Source organism: Hoplias malabaricus, chromosome 13, assembly GCF_029633855.1.
Source record: "Hoplias malabaricus isolate fHopMal1 chromosome 13, fHopMal1.hap1, whole genome shotgun sequence".
NCBI classification, from domain to species: Eukaryota; Metazoa; Chordata; class Actinopteri; order Characiformes; family Erythrinidae; genus Hoplias; species Hoplias malabaricus.
Genome location: NC_089812.1, coordinates 25,265,979 through 25,289,414, shown reverse-complemented (window position 1 = coordinate 25,289,414; position 23,436 = coordinate 25,265,979). Strand labels below are relative to the sequence as shown.

Sequence of the window (23,436 nt, the reverse complement as noted above, 5' to 3'; positions counted from 1 at the left end):
CTAAATTCAATTGTAGTCTACGGAGACACGTCTGACCAACATACTACAACCTTTAGTTTCTTTAAATAAATCTTTGTTAAATTTTGATTAATTTGTTAAAGTTATAAATCCCTACTGTGAGACATCCATATGATATATGGATCTAAAATTGGTTGTAGTCTATAGAGGCATGCCTGACTAACATACTACAACCTTTAGTTTTTTAAAATATGTCTTTGTTAAATTTTGATTTATATTTTAAGGTTACAATTCGCTACTGTGAGACATCCATATGATATATAGATCTAAAACTGGTTGTAGTCTACAGAGACATGTCTGACCAACATACTACAACCTTTATTTTTTTAAAATATGTCTTTGTTAAATTTTGATTAATTTTTTAAAGTTACAATTCGCTACTGTGAGACATCCATATGATATATAGATCTAAAACCGGTTGTAAGCCTATAGGGAGATGTCTGACCAACATACTACAACCTTTATTTTTTTAAAATATGTCATTGTTAAATTTTGATTTATTTTTAAAGGTACAAATTGCTACTGCGAGATATCCGTATGATATATGGATCTAATATCAGTTGTAGTCTACAGAGTCATGTCTAGCCAACATTCTACAACCTTTAGTTTGGTTAAATATTTCTTGGTTACCTTTTTTATAAAGTTTTTCAAGTGACAAATTGCTACTCCAAGACATCCATATGATATACACATCTAAATGCTTGTAGTGTATAGAGACACATTTGACCAACATACTACAGCCTTTGGTTTTTTAAAATATATCTTAGCTAAATTTTTCATACGTTTTTTAAGTTACAAATAGCTACTGTGAGACATCCGTATGATATACAGATCTAAAAACAGTTGTAGTTTACAGAGATACATCTGACCAACATACTACAACCTTTACTTTAGTAAAATATCTTTCTGTTAAATTTTAATTAAATTTCATTTGAACGAATCACTGCTGTAATAGATCCATATGATATGCAGATCTGAAATCACTTGTAAAGTACAGAGACACATCTGAATAAACAGTTTAACCTTCGGTTTGTTAAAATACTGAAATGCATTTTAATGAAAGTTCTGAATGTAAGAAATTGCTATTGTGAGACATTAGTATAGCATACAGATCCTAAATCAGTTGTAGTGTACAGCAGTATATCTGGCAAGCAGTCTACAACTTTTGGATTGTTAAAAAATAATTTCAGAATTTTAATAAATTATTAAAGAATTTAGATCTCTCAATTTCAGCACTTCATGATTTTCTCAGCTCAGATGGAGTGGACATTTTTGTGTCCATCCTCCATTTGCCATGGGGGTCTCAGTGTCCTGCTCAGCCTCTGTCACTTGCAGCGAGTAGGGTATCTCTGCAGGCTGGAGGCAGGTCCAAGTTGGTGGTACAGCTCCAAGTGAGCGCAGAAGAACATTTTAAGCACGACTCAAGCACGCCGCTGGCTTCGAGATATGTAGTTGGCATAAAGGCTCTGGAGATGACCCAGAGGCTAAAGAACCCTTTTTTATTTGTTTTTGAAAACAGGGCTGATATGGAGCTGTTTCTGAAAGCTTGTGTTGATGAGCAGGGTCTCAGTGTCAATGCAATGTTTGTGGTTACGCCATGCCCCTCACCCCAGAAGTTTTAAGGCATGGAAACTGGACTGTAGCTGGCCCCTCACCTCAGTTCTTAAAACACAGATACTAGACTGCAGGGCACCTTATACACCGCAGTTCAGACAATGTGTATAGTTTAATACTTTTAGAAACCTAGGCTGTCTGGTTAACTGTGACGTCCTGCTTTGCGTAAAATGCCCTGCACAAAATAGGTATCCTAGTTGTTTTCTTTCTTCTAACAAATTTCTATAACTAATGCAGCTCAGATTGCTCAAAAAGAGGATTATTTGGAAGTTTAAGAGAATGTCAGTGAGTTCTTTGGGACGTTATGTTAGATTATTGTGTATTTTTTATATTGTGTATCCATATTGTTTTGTAGTAAAGCTGTGTGCCTGGTGACCATGTAATAACTGTTTTATTTTCAGTGTTAATATTGTACCTTATAAACATTGAGTACATTATATGGAGTACATTTTCAGCATCATGTGAGTTACAGACTTGTTGTGGTTGGCTTAATATGTGAAATTCTTGTAATAAAAAGAGAATAACCATTTAACTGAGACCACATACTGAAAATAATAATGTTTGCTTACATATAGGCTACTACTCACATCCTAACAAGAAACATGACAGTAAATATGGGTTAATCAGCACAGCTCAGTGCTGGGGTGCTATATATTCTTCGCCTGGCATTAGGTTCATTTTTCTCTACTCCAGAGAATCCAATTCTATTGTCAGTATTTCTCTACAGGAATTAGAGAGGCAGTGTGTGCACGTTTACATATCTGTGTTTGTACATATGGTGTATTTCTGAAATAAATGAACTATATTAAAATAAATTGATAGCCCTTCGGGCGGCGCAGTGTTGAGACAGGTAGTGTTGCAGTCACACAGCTCCAGGGACCTGGAGGTTGTGGGTTTGAGCCACACTCCATGTGACTGTCTGTGAGGAGTTGGTAGGTGGATGGGCAACTAAGTGTGAGTGAATGTGTGTGTCGCCCTGTGAGGGACTGGTGAGTTCCTGACTTGCACCCAGTAATTCCAGTTAGGCTCCGGACTGGACCCACTGCGACCCTGAATTGGATAAGCAGTTTCAGAAAATGAATGAATGATAGTCCTTCTACAAATTCACATGCACAGTCCAGGTAAGAAGAAAGCGAGTCTTTAGCGACACTGAGTAGCACATTAAATACGCATATATAACGTCTTTTATTCATTATTATACTGTTCAGGTGCTCTTTTGTTTTTCCGCTGAGGACATCTGTTAAAAAGATTACCTGATTTATACCTGATTTGATTTAACTTTTGTTATTGTTGTCAATGCTTGGCAGAATATTATTGTGAATGGTAGGGTGAACGGAGGATATCGTTCAGGATTCATTAAAATATTGTTCTCCATTCAGTTAATATCTTCTCCCAAAAATCGTTAATTCTGTTATTCATAATGGTTATTCTCAGCCACAACAAGGGGTAATGTTATGCCAACTATGACATGATGGATTGTTATGTAGTGTATGTAGTGCACAGCTGACTGCAACACAATAATAAAATCCAGTGCTATTAAGTGTACAGTGATTCATTCATTCATTCATTATCTGTAACCCTTATCCAGTTCAGGGTCACGGTGGGTCCAGAGCCTACCTGGAATCATTGGGCGCAAGGCGGGAACACACCCTGGAGGGGGTGCCAGTCCTTCACAGGGCAACACAGACACACACACACATTCACTCACACCTGCGGACACTTGAGTCGCCAATCCACCTACCAACGTGTGTTTTTGGACTGTGGGATTAAACCGGAGCACCCGGAGGAAACCCGCACGGACACGGGGAGAACACACCAACTCCTCACAGAAAGTCACCCGGAGCGGGAATCGAACCCACAACCTCCAGGCCCCTGGAGCTGTGTGACTGCGACACTACATTAAAGAGATAATGATGCTAATGACAATATTCCAAATGTCCAAGTGAAAAAAATGCTGCAATAAAATATATAACACATGTTCAGATGTCCAGTTGTGCAGGACAGGTTTGAATAAGAAGAAAGAGAAACACATTACACAACTTAGCACTCCATTCACAACTCCCTACATTCGCGGTTGCTTGAAATATAGTCAAATAGAATATCCTTATTGGCATTGACATGTAGAACTCTAAAATGTGGTTAAGTCACAGGTGTGCAGTCTGTATTAAAGACAAGGAAACACTGGCACAGTAGTTTTATTTTTTTATTTTCAAGCCTTTGCAACATATTATATATATATATATATATATATATATATATATATATATATATATATATATATACACATACACACACACACACTCACACCCCACACAAACATTGGCTCACTCACACACCCAAATCTTCATAAACTTGTTGGCAGAATGGGCTGCAGAACCCAGGATGCATGTCTTTGCTGTAATACCCCACAAGTTCCCCATGTCTCCCATGCCCAAGGCAGCCTGTGGACAACAAATAATAAACAGAAGCATACTTTTAATATGTTCTCTTATTTTACTTCATTATCTTGTCTGTCTTTTGATGTTCTTGGTACTCTGTATCATAATGCATGCAATGGGTTGAGTCCTTGAAAAATGCTGTATAATTAAAATGTATTTACTTTATTATCATTATTATTATTATTATTATTATTATTATTATTATTATTATTATCAAAGCCAGCAACACTGCTTTTGACTGCAAAATTCCAACAAAAATTTTCTGATCATAAAACATTTATTTGTCAACTTTTTTGCAAACACTGGCAAAAGAAACAATTCTCAAACTTCATACGCAGTTCACAAACCCGGTAAACAGTCTTTATATGTCCCTCTACAGTACAGGCAGCACTCCAGTCCATACACTGTGTGAAACTGTTGTTTGTATTCTGTGCTGTAGAGTTTCCAAGTCACAACAGCTGTATGTGTCGAATTTGAGAATTAATAAACAGATTACCACCTCTTCTTATAAGGAATACAAACATCTTAAAATAAAGTTTATTGAAATACAATAATGCACTTTATACTTACTGTCAAACCACTGAAAATGTGCTTGGGCCCAGAATATGACTGCCTTCCAACAGTGCCCTTGAAGAGGCGACACACCAGTGAGAGCTTTAAAAAAGCTTGGTCACCCACTTCCAGAACACCCTCTAATAGAATCTACTCCAGGACTGTGAGGGTCTTCTGTTAAAGACGTTATAGAAGAGTGCAGATATTGTTTTACAGTTTATTTAAATTTAGTGAAACAAAAAAGCTAAATATAAATTTACCACAGAACCTACATTCCAATTTAAAACAAACCCCAGTTTTCTCATTTGTGAAGTCTATTGCACATTAAGCAAAATGAAAGTTGAAATGCCCAGTTCAGCTTCAAGAACAGACACATAAACACCTGCTCAATGGAGATGGTAAACATTCTATCTCCTTTACTGTTAACCGAAAAAAACCAAGTTGAAATCCAGACTGAAACTAATATAAATACTATTTAACAATGGACCATGTCATCTAATTTGAGCTCATCAGATGCTATAAATAACTGCTTATAAGTCAGACTAGTTACACACTGACATTATGAGTGCCCTTATAAATTCAAATAAACCATCAGACCTTGAAAGCTCCTCAGTCTTTCCCTTCTTGTGCTTACTGGCCTTTCCTTGTACATTAGAGCTCACCATTCTAAAACACAGTTGGAATATCAATGATGTAAGTTAATTGAAAATTAGGGTTATCAGTTACATTTACAAACATTACGTTGTTTGCAATATACCAATCAAACAAAACCAATTTAAATAACTCAATACAACGCCTTTAACAACTGGTCTCTCCAAAATGCAAAACATCACAGTACAATGTACAATGTGTCTGAAGAGAAAGCTGCATGTGTGTACCTTGCAGGTGACATGGTCCCTAAAAGTAACCGGCACCACCACCTACGGAGCTGTGGGATGTCACTCTAACAGACAAATGACAAAGTTTAGAATGCCGTTTAAAGCCTTACTGGAAATGTATCCTCAAAAAAGTAATAATTTGAAGTAATCACCTGACTGAAGTCAAAAGGCCAACCAAGGGCCATGTAGAGTGCATACTGAAACATACCATAGATACAGCTGAGAACATTGAATTTTCAAAAGTGGCCTGAACCTAGGCTGGATGCTGAAAAAAATAAAACAATAAAACATAAAAGGAGATTACAGTTTATCTGTGATATGAATGTTCATAGTAACTACATTTGTAAGCTTTTCTTTAAGTCAAAAGTTTTGTTACTTACACGGAGGCAATATTATAAGCAAGTTTTTTCTGTGTGTAATTAAGTAACTCTGTTACTTATTTGGCGAAATCAACCACATACGACACGCGTGCCGCAGTTGAATATTCATGTATTTAGCCTACTAGTACATACTGAAATAACGTATTTATAACGTGTTCGTGTATCTAGCAAAAACACTGACAACAACGAGCTTTGTAATTATACTTACAAACTAAATGTTTTTTACTCACCGACATAACGTGTGCAACGTACGTGTTACTTTTTCCATTAAAAAATTCTGTTTGAGAGTTGTTTGGGCGCGAGCGTGAGCTGTGTTCGAATTCACCAGGGTAGGGAACGATTTCGGACACTACCTTAAGAAAGTGTACTATATAGTGACTAGAGCACCATTTGGGACACAGAAGTCACTAGGCACGGGCGTGGCTTCTGACGTAATGAGAGGGCGGGGTTGGATGTGGGCGGGGTTTGATGTCCAACTCCGCCTTCCTACAGGCTGCAGCGAGAGGCTTCTCGTCTGATCTCGTCTGATCGTCAGATATGTAGTTGCTTGGACCTGCCTCCGGCCTGCAGAGATACCCTTCTCCACAAGAGGGCCGAATATACTCCGCGCATGCGCATTGTGTCCCGCCGTTCTGCGGTATTTGTTGCCATTGACGCGGGAAGAAGGGAATGAAGACTGGGTAGCGACCAGCAGTTTCACAAATAAAGATACAGAATTAAACCGAGAAAGAGGTCAACATGCCTCGGGAGATTATAACACTGCAGCTCGGACAGTGTGGAAACCAGAGTAAGAGCCATAACGGTCATCTTTCTTTGCTCTTTTATTCCTAAGATGAGGCTGAAGTGTCTCATTTGAAATTTTTGTTCCACCTTAAATGTGCGACCGTTGTATTCCGCTTCCCTTTCGAACGCTTATGTTCTGACGCCTTGTAGGGACCCTTTAAGGTGGAACGGCTAATTCTGATAAAACGCTAACTTCAACCTTGTCCGTTTTGTAAACTTATTGACTCACAGCCAGACGGACCTGTGATTATCTTCAGTAAGATAAATGGGTTAAAATGGGATTAATTCTCTATATTTGCTGATTAATTTAGTCTGTTATCAGGTCGTTAATACCACAATTTATTCGTGCTTTAGCCTTTCATTGGCCAACAATCATGCTCTAAAGTTAGCTAGCTGAATATAAAGCCATAGTTAAACATTTAACCATGTTAAATATAAAGATAGAATGACAGACAAGCTTGAAGCTTATTGCAGCGTTATAATAGCAATATACAAGTTTGTTCAGGGTATATAAGTTCTCATTAAAGGAACTAATATTCCTTTAACTTACCACACCACTGTAAATGTCTGTTTAATGGGTTGATCAATTACACAATATTCAGACATGTTTTTGTTTATATGATCTACAGGGGTTGGACAATGAAACTGAAACACCTGGTTTTAGACCACAATAATATATTAGTATGGTGTAGGGCCTCCTTTTGCGGCCAATACAGCGTCATTTGGTCTTGGGAATGACATATACAAGTCCTGCACAGTGGTCAGAGGGATTTTAAGCCATTCTTCTTGCAGGATAGTGGCCAGGTCACTACGTGATGCTGGTGGAGGAAAACGTTTCCTGACTCGCTCCTCCAAAACACCCCAAAGTGGCTCAATAATATTTAGATCTGGTGACTGTGCAGGCCATGGGAGGTGTTCAACTTCACTTTCATGTTCATCAAACCAATCTTTCACCAGTCTTGCTGTGTGTATTGGAGCATTGTCGTCCTGATACACGGCACCGCCTTCAGGACACAATGTTTGAACTATTGGATGCACATGGTCTTACTGGTGCAATGTGCAATTAATATAGTTTGGCCACCAGACTGCTCCAATTTACCCATGAAACCTCCCACACTAAAACAACAGGTGTTTCAGTTTCATTGTCTAACCCCTGTATTTGAAATGTCTTTATATACGTTTTAGTTTTTACTGTGTATATGCTCTGTTGTTCGTCAGACAGTAAAGGCATTTTTATTGATCAGGCCTTGCTTAATATTCTTTGCTGCAGTGTGTTGATATGCTCTGTGTTACAGTTGGATTTGAGTTTTGGAAACAGCTATGTGCCGAGCATGGGATCAGTCCTGAGGGAATTGTGGAGGAGTTTGCAACTGAAGGCACTGATCGAAAAGATGTATTCTTCTATCAGGTACAATTGAGTGTCCAGTGTATTTCCAAAGGTATCCAACCCTATTTTCTCTACAGAAAAGTTTTGTCCAGTAGATTTTGACAGACTGGAAAAGTTGCATATGGGACTAAGGACACCATGCCCAGTGCCAAGTGTCACTAATATGAGTATAGGGCCTCCCAGATTTAGGCTGTGGAGCAGTAAAACAGTTTTATGGAGTGATAGAACTCCACACACTTTTGGGAAGAGTCGGAGAGGTGTTTTTGATCCAGAACAAAACATCCAAGTTACAGACTTCATTGATTCTCTGGTGGTAGAGTGCAATCTGAACCTCACGAGCACTAATGAACTGTCGGAGAAGCTGTTTACTTTTACATGTCCTGCATCACACAGATATATAGATACTAAAAGGGGCTTAATTAGATTATGGGGGAAAATAACAATTATAAATTGTATATGATTTTTAGACAGAAATATTTAACCTGATTAATTAAAACACATTTCATTAATGATTACTTGTTAGTCAGCTTAAAGGTGCCACAAGACGAGTACCCTTTTGACTACTCTGATTAGGGCTGTATGATATGGATTAAATATATTTACATACTACACATACGTTATACCTCTGTTTTCAATACATTATCAATACAGTGAAAACACTTATGAAATAACGTGGTACTGTACTTAAGGACTGACATTGCTTTTGACAAAATCTATCCTTTTGGAGCTTATGAATGCGTTGACCTCTCTCTTTCTAAAGGCCTTCAAAAAGGCCTGTGATAAGTCAGAATGCTCACGGAACACAATAAATCTTTTATTGAATTATTAGAGGCTCACTGAATTGAATTCTGCTGCAGTGTCAGTACTATAGTACTATGAAGGCTAATGTTGCAATAATGATTACAGTACTGTGTTGTTGTGGATTATCGTAGTGCAGTAGTGTTTATTTTATTAAAGTAGGGTCTGCACACTTGATTTAACTTTTATTCACTCAATTTTTATTCTGTGCCTGGGCCTGTGACACATTGGTTGTGCACTTGTTAATTTAATGTACTTTAACTGCACTGTTCCTCAGTGTTCCTAAAAGACAGTTTGTATTTTTCTGTAAAATGTAAAAACATTTATTGACTTTATTGCTTTTGCTTAAAAGTTCCAAGCACGAGGTACAAATTTGCCTAATGGAAAAAAAAAAGGTTTTTGTTGATTCGAGCAGTGTAGGTACCATGCAGTGGAAAAGCTTCATGTAACAGTTAACTCTCAGTAATTGGCAGCGTTAAAGCCTTGTGACGCAGTAGATATGTTAATCCTCTAGCCCAGAATTACAGGCATGGATTTTAATGAATAGTCACAATTTAAAAATGTGTCAGAGTAAATGTTTGGTCTATCAAAGCCAGTCTTTGATCCAAACCACTAATGTGACATTAAGGTATAGGATCATCAAATCCAGAACGTTTAACCAGGTTCCAAACTGGGATTTTACAGTGGCTGGCTGGTATGACCTTATGCCTGGCCAGTCAGGTGCATTAGCAGTTGCAGCTATAACGTTATACTAGCTGGCCATTTTAAAATCCTGGCCTGGAACCTGGATTCAAGGGCCAGATTTGGAGACCTCTGCTATAGACCCAATACTATCCTAATCAGAATGAAGCACTTACAGAAAAGGAATGAATTTTAGTTTTCCATGATCACCTTTTAATATTTTCCGCCAAGTTTCAGATTTGAGTAGATTTGTGGTAACACTGCGATATGAAACGTTGATCCAGAGAAGCGTCTGAGTTGACCACAAGGGGGCGCCGGACTCCACATTTTCACATGAATATTTTCAAAGTTCCTGTTATTACACACATTATGCAGAATCCATGAACATATATGGTCCAAAAGTTTTTTTTATTACTTGTCCTAGTAAATACTTAATTACTCTGTTAACGTCTGCAGGCAGATGATGAGCACTACATTCCTCGCGCCGTGTTGTTGGACCTGGAGCCTCGAGTCATCCACACCATCCTGAACTCACCCTATGCCAATCTGTACAACCCTGAGAACATCTACCTTTCCGAGCATGGTGGAGGAGCTGGAAACAACTGGGCCAGTGGCTTCTCACAGGTCTATACACCTCTGGATTTATTGTGTGGGAAAATGGTGAACAATCTGAGCTGCAGACGGGGTTTTTGCTTGCACACACAGGCAGAAATACCACACTATAACAAGAGTCCTAGTGCAACATTAGCCTGACTGTAATATAATTATAGTGTTTGTGTGTGAAAACAAGAAAATACAGTACAAAATACAGTATTTTCAGTGAAATTCAAAAATATATGGGGTCTAAGTTTACAAAGCTACATCAGCCTTTATGTGCATCTCTGTAACAGCATTTTAGGTCGAATGTTTAAAGAAAATCAACAGATTTTTAAGAATAAATCTATATTTAATTCAATATGTTTTGTTTATACTGGAATAGAATGGTAATATTATAACAATAAAGGGGCAATATATTTAAAATACATTCTATGAGATAATTAGTAGAGTGAAGTGCCATTATTTCCTGTAAAATTTCAGTATTGTGGCTAAAACTGCACAATGAAGGCAACACCATCACAAGTTACTGATGAATTGAGAATATGGTACAGTTATTCATTTGTCACATTTACAGCTTCTGTACAGCTTCAGTTCAGTTAATTCAGCCCAAACACATAACTGAACACACAAATGGACTTAACATCTTAAAACAATCAAGGTACTTTCCTATTTAAAAATAAATAAATAAATAAACTTCAACCTTGTCTTTAACACCTGTCCCTTCCCCATGTTTTTAGGGAGAAAAAATCCATGAGGACATTTTTGACATCATTGATAGAGAGGCAGATGGCAGTGACAGTCTGGAGGTGAGTCTACTAACAGTGCTCTTCTTTCTAGTGTTTTCTTCATTTGTCTAAGAGCTTTTGCAAATATCATGGCAGCAGTGTCTGCTACATTAAACATGCGTTTGTTGGATCACACTTTGCTGGACATAGCTTGAAAACCGTGCACCCTGTATTTTTGTGATATTTTTAATGTCTCCCTGAGGTCTTTTGGTACATGGGTTTATGTATCAAAAGCTAATTATTCATTTTTAAATACTTGTTTTGAAAACTCTATTCCTTACATTAAAGTTTTTTTTGTTTTTTTTTGTATAAAATGACATCTGTTCGGATTGGCTGTGTTTTATACTTTCAAACGACTGCGGACATTATAATTATAATATAATTTAAACCAAGCCCTATAGTAATGGCACACAACTATGTTGTCCATATTTTTTAGAACATTTTCCAAAAATATAATTCTATATCATAAATAATATCATGTCCTGTGGTTCTCAAGAATTGGGCTTGGAGGTGAGAAAGCCTGAGAACCCTTGCTCTAAATTACATACTGTCAGCAGGTGTTTTTAATTGGAAAACCAAGGAAATTTGTGAGGAGTCTAGGCAATATGTAAAACTGGCTCTTTGTAGCACCATGTGTGCACTGTAGTTTTGATTTGAACCTGCTGGGAGTTTTTTTATTTTTTATTTTTTATTTTTTTTTATTCTATTTGAGAGGAAGTACTCTGAAGGCCAACGTCAGCTTCATCAGATGGATGATCTGATGTGTTTTTCTGTGTTTTTTTTCCCCCTGCTGTCATTAGGCTCACATTTCTCACCTCACGTGAGCATGGGCTTGGGTTGGGTTTGCTAGAAAAAAAATCCCAGAGCTTTTCCTAATCCTCTCCAGATGGAGGAATGACTTGTGGTGCCTGTTTTCAGAAGTGTGCGTGTTTTTTTTTTTTTTTTTTTTTTTTCTCTCTATGTGTGTGTTTTTTATTCTCTTCCATTGCGCTAGCAGGCATGCTCTCTTTAGCTCGGTGACGTAAATGCAGGGCCTAGGTCTCACGCATATACACATATACACACACACACACACACACACATATAGCAAGCATATGCACTGAGGGTGTTATTTCATGGCTTTTTTATGCCCTCTTAACTCTCAGGCGGTAAAAGTTCCTCCCTTTAAAACAACAGAGAGACCAGCACTGCTGTGGGTAATCTGTACCATTACCCCTTTCACTTTATTACCCAACATTAGGGCCTGTGTGTGTTGGGTGGGAAATTGTCTTTGGGGTGTTTAACCCTGAAAATAGTCCTCATGGTCTTAAATAGTACCTTACAGTGTGGGCTGCCCTCCTCTATACGTTCTTTCTAAACGTGCCACGTTTTTCTCCGCAGGGTTTCGTGCTGTGCCACTCCATTGCTGGAGGAACAGGCTCTGGCCTGGGCTCATACTTGTTGGAAAAACTGAATGACAGGTGAGAGGTTAATCAGGGCCATTTTTGTTGATCCAGCTTGAATCAGATTTATAGCCAATTTAGGAAACGGTCACACACGTTTAAAGACAAGACTTTGACACGTTTTAACGCACAATTACATTTAACTTTAATAAAATGTGGCCTGGCGGCACGGTGGTGCAGCAGGTAGTGTCGCAGTCACACAGCTCCAGGGGCCTGGAGGTTGTGGGTTCGATTCCAGCTCCGGGTGACTGTCTGTGAGGAGTTGGTGTGTTCTCCCCGTGTCCGTGCGGGTTTCCTCCCACAGTCCAAAAACACACGTTGGTAGGTGGATTGGCGACTCAAGTGTCCGCAGGTGTGAGTGAATGTGTGTGTATTGCCCTGTGAAGGACTGGCGCCCCCTCCAGGGTGTACTCCCGCCTTGCGCCCAATGATTCCAGGTAGGCTCTGGACCCACCGTGACCCTGAACTGGATAAGGGTTACAGATAATGAATGAATGAATGAAAATGTGGCCTGTGCAAAAGTCAGCAATTTTATTTCCTCCTCACAAATGTCATCTCAGCAAATAAGTTAAAAATGTGCTCTAAATATGCAAAAAGATATTTGCCATGTGTACTCTAGGTTATTTTCATGTAGTAAATGTCTTTTATAATCAGATGATTCAACTTTTCCTTTCAGATACCAAGTATATAAAAGTTGTAAATAATTTGTTTATAACTAAATGTTATATGTGTTTATATATAACAAAAATGTAACTAAATATGTTATGGCTGGCACTGCAAGTGTTTTTCCATCCAAATCACAATTTGAAAGAGGGAAAATATTATTTATATAACCAGCCAGATCAAACCAAAACAAACTGTGTGGTGTAAATGAGAATTAATTATACAGTTGGTCTCTCTACATTTAGCAGTCATAATTAAAGTTAGATCTTGAATATAAAGACCTAAATATACATAGAAAATGACTGCTACGCTAATCATTGACTGAATGCTAAAAGCTATGTTGGTTTCAAAAATCACAAATTTTGCAAAGCAACAATTGAAAACATAATAAAAAGAGTTCTCTAAGTTGGAAACAGTTCCAATTCATGTTCCAGTATTTTTTTATAAAATGAAATGCAACTGTATTCCAATTCACCTGCATGTGTTAACACAGACTGATTTGGGCAGCTTTTCCTATTGTTCTGTATTCAGTCTACCAGAGATCCCCCACCTCTAATTTTAGTGTCGTGTTTCAGTCAGGACGTAAAACTGAGGTTAATTAGGAGCTCATAAAGGTGTTCAGCAGAATAATTACACCTTAAATGTGTGTTCAGTATAATTATATCTTATAATGAGTCCTTACAGAAGCTGTCCACATGCAGTCTCAGCGGGGATACTGAAATAGCTTACATTTGTGTGTTCGACTATCAACTGGACTATTTAGAACATTTCCAGCAGTTTTATAATCGATTAACTTAGACGATTGGTTAATCTACTTATTACACTTCTGTCTTTCCTGCCACCTTTATTTCAAGTTTTGTTTATTCAACATGTATTTCTCTTTTTTTACTTACCACATTCTTACTGACTGACCACATATCAAATTTCAATGTATGCGAAGGTTTAACTCTTCAAATACAGTGGGCAAGCATCAGTCTAACACACACACACTCTGTTCCAAAGTCTGGGCTACTGCTGTTTAAATTTCATGCTGTGCACAGGTTATGAATGTCACCGCTTCTTCATTATCTGCATTATTGTATCAGTAGATGTATACTAGATTGTAAAAGGTTGTAGATTGCAGTGTGAAAGTATTGTAAAACTGCTGTAATAGAAAAGTGAAGTTTCTATAGGTATCATACCAAAAGACTAGTACTGTACCCACTGCCAGATACCAAATTACAAATTGTCATAATGTTTAATATAATGTATTCTCTCTCTCTCTCTCTCTCTCTCTCTCTCTCTCTCACTCAGGTATCCTAAGAAGTTGGTGCAGACATACTCTGTGTTTCCAAATCAGGATGAGATGAGTGATGTTGTGGTGCAGCCCTACAATTCTCTGCTCACACTGAAGAGGCTCACTCAGAATGCTGACTGTGTGGTGAGTGCACATACACACACGCACACACAAACACACTTAAAATAGACTCGTACAGAATGCTGACTGTGTGGTGAGTGTATACACTCCAGACACACTGAGATTGCAGACTGTAGCACTTACACTTGCATAATCACATGTGCACGCACCCTCACACTCGTACAAGCACACATTGACCCTCGCACTTTCATTCTCACACACTGTAAGACACTCGCGTGCATTCGGAATACTTAGTGTTAGTTGTGTGGTGCAAACTCATACGCTCGCACAATGCATAAGAGCCTCACTCTGATCACTGACTGTGTGGTGAGTTCAGTCATTCAGTTCAGTTAATTTTTATATACTGAGGACTTTTTACAACTGTTGTCACAAAGCAGCTTTTTAGACTTCAGCGTGCAGTAGTTAAAGTAAAAGCCTGGTCTCGTCATGAAGTTGTGACACTAAGGCACACACAGGAGTCAGAGATGACGAGGAGTCAGCAAATCTTGGGGCATGTAAATTGCACACTGTGCACACACAGTCACCTTACACACACACACACACACACATTCTCAAGTCCTCACTAATGACACTGACTGCTTGGTGAGTGCACATACACACAAAATATCAGCCAAATGGACATCAATGGAGTGTGTTCTCTCTCTCTTTTTTTTTTCCTCTCTCTTCTTGGCTAACTGCACGTTTCCTCTCCCCTGCACACAGTGACACAAATCCCTTTCTCCAAACAGACATCCTTTTCTTCCCTCACTTTTCTCTTCCACTCCCAGAATGCCACAAGGCCAGAAGTAGGAGGATGGTTCTACTCTTATCATCAACCTCTCCCACAGCTAAAATATCCCTTTCCTTCACCCTCTGTCTCTCTGTCTCTCTCTCTCTTGTGAACTTCCTTTCCAAAAACAGCACAGAAAGGCAAGAGGAAGGGAGGGTAATTTCACCTTTCTGTCATTATCCTCTTTTTTTCCTCATTATTTCTTTCCATAGTTATAATAAAAGTCTTCCTGAGCACAGACAGCCTTCTGGAGGATGCCCGCCCCCTCTCCCCTATCATGCAGACGCAGCACATCAGTAACATCTTGTTTACGAATGGTTGAAAAAAATGGTTGTGATGTTTTCTCATATGAGAATTAAAGGATCATAAATCCCAATTTAATTTGGAATAAACTGGAGAAACATCTCTAAAAGACAATAATAATACGAACATGTAGAAGTTGCTGTATTCTTGTGATCTTTATGCTCTAAAATCTCAAATCAGATGCTGGGCTCTGTTGTGAAGCCAGCCTTGAGGCAAAGACGAGTTGTGCTAATGACATTAGCATAGGCCCAGGGCTGTGTCAGCTTTATTGAATCAGTGCTGCACGCTGGCTCTGGCTTCTTTGTAGCCTCACAGAGATTGAGTTAGTGCTGGAGCTAACAGGGCTAATGAACTGGAGCAGAGGAATGGTCTCGCTGGTCAGGAGTTCAGACATAGGACGATCGATATGTCCTGTCCTTTTGCTCTTGTACACTTTTCCCCATGTCTCTGTCCAGGTTTTTAAGGAAGTACTTCACTTTTTGTATTTGAAGTTTCATCATAGAAGGCTGCACAAAAAATTCAAACTTATGGAATTACAAATGGGGTCTATATTTTGTTTGGATAATTTCTGATCACTCCGAATATTTGCTTTAAATAGCAATAACACAGGTTCAAACCCAAAAGATGTAGGTTAAAATTCATATTTTTATTGATTTAATCTCTCACACAGGTGGTGTTGGATAACACAGCTCTGAACAGAATAGCTACAGACAGGCTGCACATCCAGAACCCTTCGTTCTCTCAGATAAACCAACTGGTGAGTGTCTCTTTGACTTCTATCAGCCTCCATGGAAACCACACTAACTACACAATGCAAAGAGTATCCTGACAGTCATGTTACATAATTGGGTGTCTGTAGTTTAACTCCAGTTGTTTGAAACCCCTGTATACTATGACCGTAATGTGAGGGTGGCACCGTGCAAATGAGGAATTTGTGGTCTACTGCTAATAAAGTTTATTTCAGAACGACACATTCAGATACACCAGTGACGTACGTGTGTGTGTGTGTGTGTGTAAAAGACATGAAACTGGTTGGACAAGTGTGATTCACTCTGGGGTTTTCAGTAGTTCATATCTGTGACATTGGTGAAACACACAGATTTGATTTTTTCCCTCACTATATGTGGTTTATACTCACATAGACACAGCCTTATTTCCTTTTATCGACTGGTGACCTGCACTCATAATGCACCTGTAATCTCTTATCATTAATGGATTATTGGCAACTTGTGACTGTATATGTAGGTTTTGTAGTCATAAGTAAGTATAAGTGCAGTGAGAATTGTACACATCTGCAATGATGGAACTGTGATTATTTACAGAGAAACTCATTAACTCATTATATATTATTTCTGATTACATTAATTATAATACATTCTTTCCCATCAATACATAATACATTCTTTCAATCAAATTAATTTTTGTGAAAACATTGCCAAATCATAAGGAAGTCCCATGTAGTTCAGTCATTGCGGAAAATTAATTCTTCAGGTTAGTGCTTAAAGAACATACGGATCAAAGGTAATGTATCATTTTCGTATAATGATGTTAATGTGTGACAGCACTGAAATAATATAGAGCTCTGCTTCATAATCCTGGAATCATTGGGCACAAGGCAGGAATACACCCTGGAGGGGGCGCCAGTCCTTCACAGGGACACACACACAAACACATTCACTTACACCTACGGACACTTTTGAGTCACCAATCCGTGGCACGGTGGCTTAGTGGTTAGCACGTTCGCCTCCCAGCGCTGGGATCTTGGGTTCAAGTTCCATCTGGGTGGAGTTTCCATGTTCTCCCCGTGTCTGTGTGGGTTTCCTCCGGGGTCTCCGGTTTCCTCCCACAGTCCAAAAACATGGAGGGTAGGTGAATTGGCTTCTGTCTAATAACTGTCCTGGTGTGTGAATGAATGTCTGTATGTGTGAGCCCAGATATGGATTGGCGCTCTATCCTGGGTTAAACCCTAGTGCCTGATGCAGTCCTCCAGGTGGACGGTCGTTCCTGGTTGATAGTACGCTGTGCGCGTTTGGCTGCCACTGTGTGTGTGTGTGAATTGAGCGTTCTGAGCAGTGTGGATTGTAAAGCGTCCTTGGGTCTAGAAAGGCGCTATATAAGTGTAAAGATACATACATACATACCAATCCACGTACCAACCTGTCTTTTTGGACTGCGGGAGGAAACCATAGCACCCGGAGGAAACCCACATGGACACTTGGTTATTCAGTTTTTAATTAAAAAGTAAATAAATAAATAGATATTTCGGGGTGTTTTTTTTTCTTTCTCTCTTTTTCACTTTTTGGGGTGTAGGGGATATCATTAAAGGCAACGCTCATCTCCACTTGTATTAAGGCTCTACAGCAGTAAAAACACTCCCTGCTCTTGGAAACCCAGCACTCCACCCATATTCAGGTTCGTCAACACAAGTCCTTGTATTAATAAGGGCTAAAACTGTTTTTCACGCTATAGCAGCCTAACATTCACAACAAAAGCCTTTCTGTTATGAACCAGCAACCCCTAAAAACAAAAACATCCACTACTGTTGAGAGAGACGCACGCACACAGATTTCTTGAATGAGATTGTGAATGTGCTTTTTATTCTTATTGCCATAAAACAACAATGTGGCAATGTGACATTTAAAGCATATGTGCCAGTGAACAAACACACACACACACACACACACTAGGTCACTAGGGACATTGAGCACACACCCAGAACTGCGGATGGACAGTCATCCCAACGTGCAGGGAACAGTTGGAGGTTATTTGCTTTGCTCAAGGGCACTTTTGCCAAGGAAATTGAGGGTACATTTTATAAACTAAGTATGGATCAAAAGACAAGGTAACAGATTTTTCTCTTCACGTTTTTTCTTCTCGTTAGTGGCCCATACTGGCCTTCAGACTTGGGCAAGACACTTTATGCTGCATTAATCTAATTCTTAAGTCAATAGCAATAAGTGTCAGCTACTGTGGCGTAATTGGAAATTTAAAACTCTCTCCTCACCTGTCTTAGGCTTTTAGCATCTCTCTAACTACTTTTGTTCGAAGTGTGATGTGGACCAACAAGATCCTGTTGTTACAAGATGATTAACAATCACCCCAATTGTTCGCAGAGGTGCACTAAAGGGGCGGCGAGCAGATTTTGTCGTAGAATTCCATAGAAATTGCGCTGCGTCGAGGCTATAGACCAGTCAGACATGACATCACATGGTAGACTTAAGTGAACTAATAATCAGGTTGTGAAGAACATCTTTTGTGCAGCTATCCATACTTGTCACTTAGATATATATTACTTTTACAAAGACCTGTGCATCGCACTGCTTCATTTCTCTGTTCTTCCATGAATTCAGCTTTGGAATTGGCCCATGCCTTTGGCTGATGGGCTTGACGGTTTTGCCCCCAGGTATTTTTCCTTCAGCTGTGTCATTAGTCAAAGTGTGACCGTACTTCATGTCAGTTAGAAACTTGTCTCTCCTGTCAGCCTGTCTGTATTTCTTAAACATCATTGCGTTTAGGCAGATGACAACTTTGGAACACACCCTCATGACTAAGTGAGGGCAGAAAGAGGTTATGCATGTGACTGTTTGTTGTTTTTATTTTTATTTTTTTTCCTTCACACCATTAACATGAATCCACCCTGGCCCCTGGCCAGCTTCAGGCAAAACATTTGTTCCATAAAACTTGCAGTATAACCACATCTGTAGTCACACTGTTTTTAAATTGTCCTCTGAACTATATTAAGTTTTTATGTGTGTGGGGTTTTTTTGTTTATATTTGTATTTTTCCCCAGGTCTCCACCATAATGTCTGCTAGCACAACAACGTTGCGTTACCCTGGATACATGAACAATGATCTGATTGGACTGATTGCGTCCCTCATCCCCACTCCCCGCCTTCACTTCCTCATGACTGGTTACACACCCTTGACCACTGACCAATCAGTAAGCGCTGACCAATTATGCACTAGATCCTGAGTGATTATTATTCCTAGAAAAACTAGGCTTAATCCTGGCCCTGGTACTATTTGAACTTCTAAACTTATCAGTCAGATGAATACCGTTTAATTTCATTAAGTGTCTATATCACCGTTATTGGATTTCTGGCCCTTTAAAATAAGTAACCGTTTTGGTGATAAAATATTCATATCTATTCGATTTTGGAAAGTATTTAATGAGTCACTTGTGATTAAGACTCTACAACTCTATTAAATTAAGCATTGATCTTAGCCATTTCTTACAATATTTTATCAATTCCTCTGTGTAGGTAGCAAGTGTGAGGAAGACTACAGTTCTGGATGTGATGAGGAGGCTCCTGCAGCCAAAGAACGTGATGGTCTCCACAGGTCGAGACCGCCAGACCAACCACTGTTACATTGCTATTCTCAACATCATCCAGGGAGAAGTGGATCCCACACAGGTATCAGTTAGAATCCAAAATGGATTCAGTTTGGTTTGCCACTTTCAGTTTGCCAAAACTCTTAAGCTTCTCCATCCTTATATCTAAGATGAAATGAGTACAATTAAAGTTAATCCCTGCAGTCAACTCACTCTAGATTATTTATTCATTATCTGTAACCACTTATCCAGTTCAGGGTCACGGTGGGTCCAAAGCCTACCTGGAATCATTGGGCGCAAGGTGGGAATACACCCTGGAGGGGGCGCCAGTCCTTCACAGGGCAACACAGACACACACACATTCACTCACACCTACGGACACTTTTGAGTCTGAGTCTTTTTGGACTGTGGGAGGAAACTGAAGCACCCGGAGGAAACCCACACAGACACGGGGAGAACACACCAACTCCTCACAGACAGTCACCCGGAGCGGGAATCAAACCCACCACCTCAAGGCCCCTGGAGCTGTGTGACTGAGACACTACCTGCTGCGCCACCGTGCCGCCCCACTCTAGATTAGTTCATGTTTTGTAGTTGTGGGTTCAGGAATCGAGAGATATGGTAAATTATTCATTCACACTCTCACTGTTTTCTCTTTCCTCATAGGTCCATAAGAGTCTTCAGAGGATCAGAGAGAGGAAGTTGGCTAATTTTATTCCATGGGGTCCTGCCAGCATCCAGGTGGCGCTCTCCCGTAAATCTCCATATTTACCGTCAGCCCACAGAGTCAGTGGACTTATGATGGCAAATCACACCAGCATTTCTTCGGTAAGCCAAGCCCACTGCTCTTTAAGGCTGTAATGACACACATTTATCTGGTGTTTGTATAATACACAGTAACCTGGGTTTCTAAATCTATAATATTTTTATCTGTAAGACTTTATATTAAGGTCTTAAATTCTTCATAAAATTCATGGAATGCCTTTGTTAAACACAGGATCTGTGCTGAAATCAGTTTTTGTTTTCTTATATATCAAATCAAAAGATGTACACAGAAGTCAAGCATGTAGAACAGTGGGCAAATCAGTTAATTGGGGGGGGGCTGGATGATGGGGCCAAAATCGATATAACAATATATTTCTTAATTTCAGGAAATATGATATAATTCTGATATGAACTGTGTAAAAGCCACAGAAACTGAAAGAAACATGACATTACCATCAAACATTTAACTTTCAGTTTTGTCAGTATTTTTAAACTAACTTTAAGTAAAATGAGTAAAATGAACTGAGGGCAGCGTTGTCCAGCTCTAGTCAAGAATGAGTACTTTCTAAACATAAGTGTTACCTAAAAGCTGCATGTATTTCATTCCTTCCCTGAAATTGAAGAGCAAAAAAAGTTGCTCTCAAATGTTTGGTTGCCAGTGTAAGCCTGAGTTATGTCTATTTCAAAACCCTTACTGACACATTAATTTTGTCCAAGTGAGGCTTAATTTGTGGCTTGAGTGTTGCTCTAGAAAATCCATATCTTTAGAGGCTTGTTTACACTTGTCTTTTCTCACTCCATTTATTTCTCTCTCTCTCCCCCCTCCTAAGCTCTTTGAGAGGACGTGCCGTCAGTACGACAAGCTTAGGAAGCGTGAGGCCTTCCTGGAGCAGTTCCGTAAGGAGGACATATTTAAGGATAACTTCGATGAGCTGGACAATTCCCGGGAGGTGGTGCAGCACCTGATCGACGAGTACAGCGCAGCCACTCGGCCGGACTACATCTCCTGGGGCACACAAGAGCAGTGAGCACACCCCTGACAAACACAGCTGCACTGACCAGCCAAGTGCTACTGGATACGACCCCTAAAGCTGAGCAGTGTCTTTGTCTCCAGCAGCTTATTACACGTGAAATGAGGCGTTGAGCACTCCCTTTAAGAGGCCCATGTTTTCTAGACCCTCCATTCAGTGAGTGAGTGTAGCACTCTGTCTCCTCTGTGCAGTAGGTTACAAGTGAACAGAAACCTGCTCCTCAGTACTGCTGTTCTGTGTGTGGACCTTTAGAATAAATTTGTGTATCCCTCAGTAAACCAAACCATTGAGATTTAAAAATGCCTAAAGCCCATCTCTGATTGGTCAGCACATGATGAACAAATTTATATATTGTGCAGCCGTACTATGTAAGTTTACTATTTAACTTGTATGTGCCTACATGCTTCTTTGATGTAGTAAAAATCTCATCATTCTCTCTCTCTCTCTCTCTCTCTCTCTCTCTCTCTCTCTCTCTCAGTGGTTGGAAAAGCCACAGATTTCTTTTGCTCTATTTTTATATTCCTCTCTTTCTGCCAGAGTATGCTTCAGGTTCTCACATACAGTTTAGTCTCCTACACACATGCTTGCCTTCACGACCACACACGCACTCTCTCCTGAGTAAGCAGATAAGGCAGGGTGGTCTCCGTGGGGCGGCAGAAAGCTGCTCTAAAGAAGGAGGGGTGCTATGAAAGGATGGAGGGAACGATAAGCCTTTTTGAAAGAAAGGGCAAAAACAGAAGAGATCCAAGTAACTCATGACTGCACTTTCTCTGTTTAACTGGCACTCTTGCTTCTACTTATCTTAAGCACACACACACACACTGGCTCTCATTCAGGGGTTTTCAAACTGTGTCATTTCACTTCTTAATCAGTTAGTCACACTTCTTTCCACACTGATGCTTTAAATAAGGCAGGCCATCCAGCGGGGAATCTTTCAGCGTGCTGATAAGCGAACGTCACAAAACACACAGCTCTCTTTATTGTCTCTAACTTTCAGCAGGCTATCAGAAGCTTTCTCCAGAAGGCTCAAATCAATGTTCATTTAATGTGTTTAGCATTTAGAAACTTCAAATACGACAGCTGGTGTAGGGTAGCCCTTAAAAGTGCTGATGGTCAAAGAGAGGCTCTCAATTTTTTAACGTTATAGAACAAATCTAAATCTGTGTTTACATTTTCAAATTACGGTAAAATGGATACGACGTTGGGGCATTGATTTGGCTAATGTTAATATTTGCTCCGCGGTAATTTTAGAGCTGGACTCCAATCAGAATCTTTGCCTCTGTTTCAGGTTCCATCGTGTATATTGGTGTTATGTATAAATTGTCTACACATACACCATATCGTCCTTTCAGTGTACAACTTGGTCCTCTTGAAACAGTGTGGATTCCTAGGGAACTATTGTCATTCTGAACCTCTTCTGTTTGTTACACTCATTTTTGTTTGTGTTTTGTTTTCTCTTTTCTTCTGTACAGTGTGTGAACAGAAAATGCATTTACTCTTAAGTACATGATTTGAATAAATGGTTTTCTATGATGAGTTTACATATTTTTTGTGGATGTGTGGGCAGGAAACTAATTTACAGTTTCAACAGTTTACATTAAATAATACCTAACTGAAAGTCATTGCCTTTGCAGTAAAGTAGGAAAATGTCCCATCCAATGGAACATATACCAGCTTTGAGTGAACTATCTTAATAATGTATTTTATCTGTATTGATACAAGATAAACCTAACATGGAAATCAAGTGCAGAATCCAATGTTTCATGGTCGTGTGCAAAACTCAGAGCCACCCTTATTTTAAT

General features: G+C 39.3%; 1 protein-coding gene across 1 annotated transcript; it reads left to right on the top strand.

The window, feature by feature from the left end:
- Positions 1-6,461: 6,461 nt before the first annotated feature.
- Positions 6,462-23,150, top strand: tubg1 (tubulin, gamma 1). The gene is made up of 11 exons (XM_066641902.1): positions 6,462-6,667; positions 7,959-8,071; positions 9,986-10,153; positions 10,864-10,932; positions 12,292-12,371; positions 14,310-14,436; positions 16,176-16,262; positions 19,296-19,445; positions 19,768-19,920; positions 20,505-20,666; positions 21,434-23,150. The coding sequence occupies exons 1-11, from the start codon at positions 6,619-6,621 to the stop codon at positions 21,629-21,631; spliced, it is 1,356 nt and encodes a 451-aa protein (XP_066497999.1). The 5' UTR covers positions 6,462-6,618; the 3' UTR covers positions 21,632-23,150.
- Positions 23,151-23,436: the final 286 nt, after the last annotated feature.

What these genes read in the sequence shown, in the direction of transcription:
- tubg1 (XM_066641902.1), top strand. Translation starts at nt 6,619, where the DNA reads ATGCCTCGGGAGATTATAACACTGCAGCTCGGACAGTGTGGAAACCAG. An exon ending in TCTCTCAGATAAACCAACTG is followed by an intron (nt 16,263 to 19,295) that starts GTGAGTGTCTCT and finishes ATTTTTCCCCAG; the next exon opens with GTCTCCACCATAATGTCTGC. An exon ending in ATCACACCAGCATTTCTTCG is followed by an intron (nt 20,667 to 21,433) that starts GTAAGCCAAGCC and finishes CCCCCTCCTAAG; the next exon opens with CTCTTTGAGAGGACGTGCCG.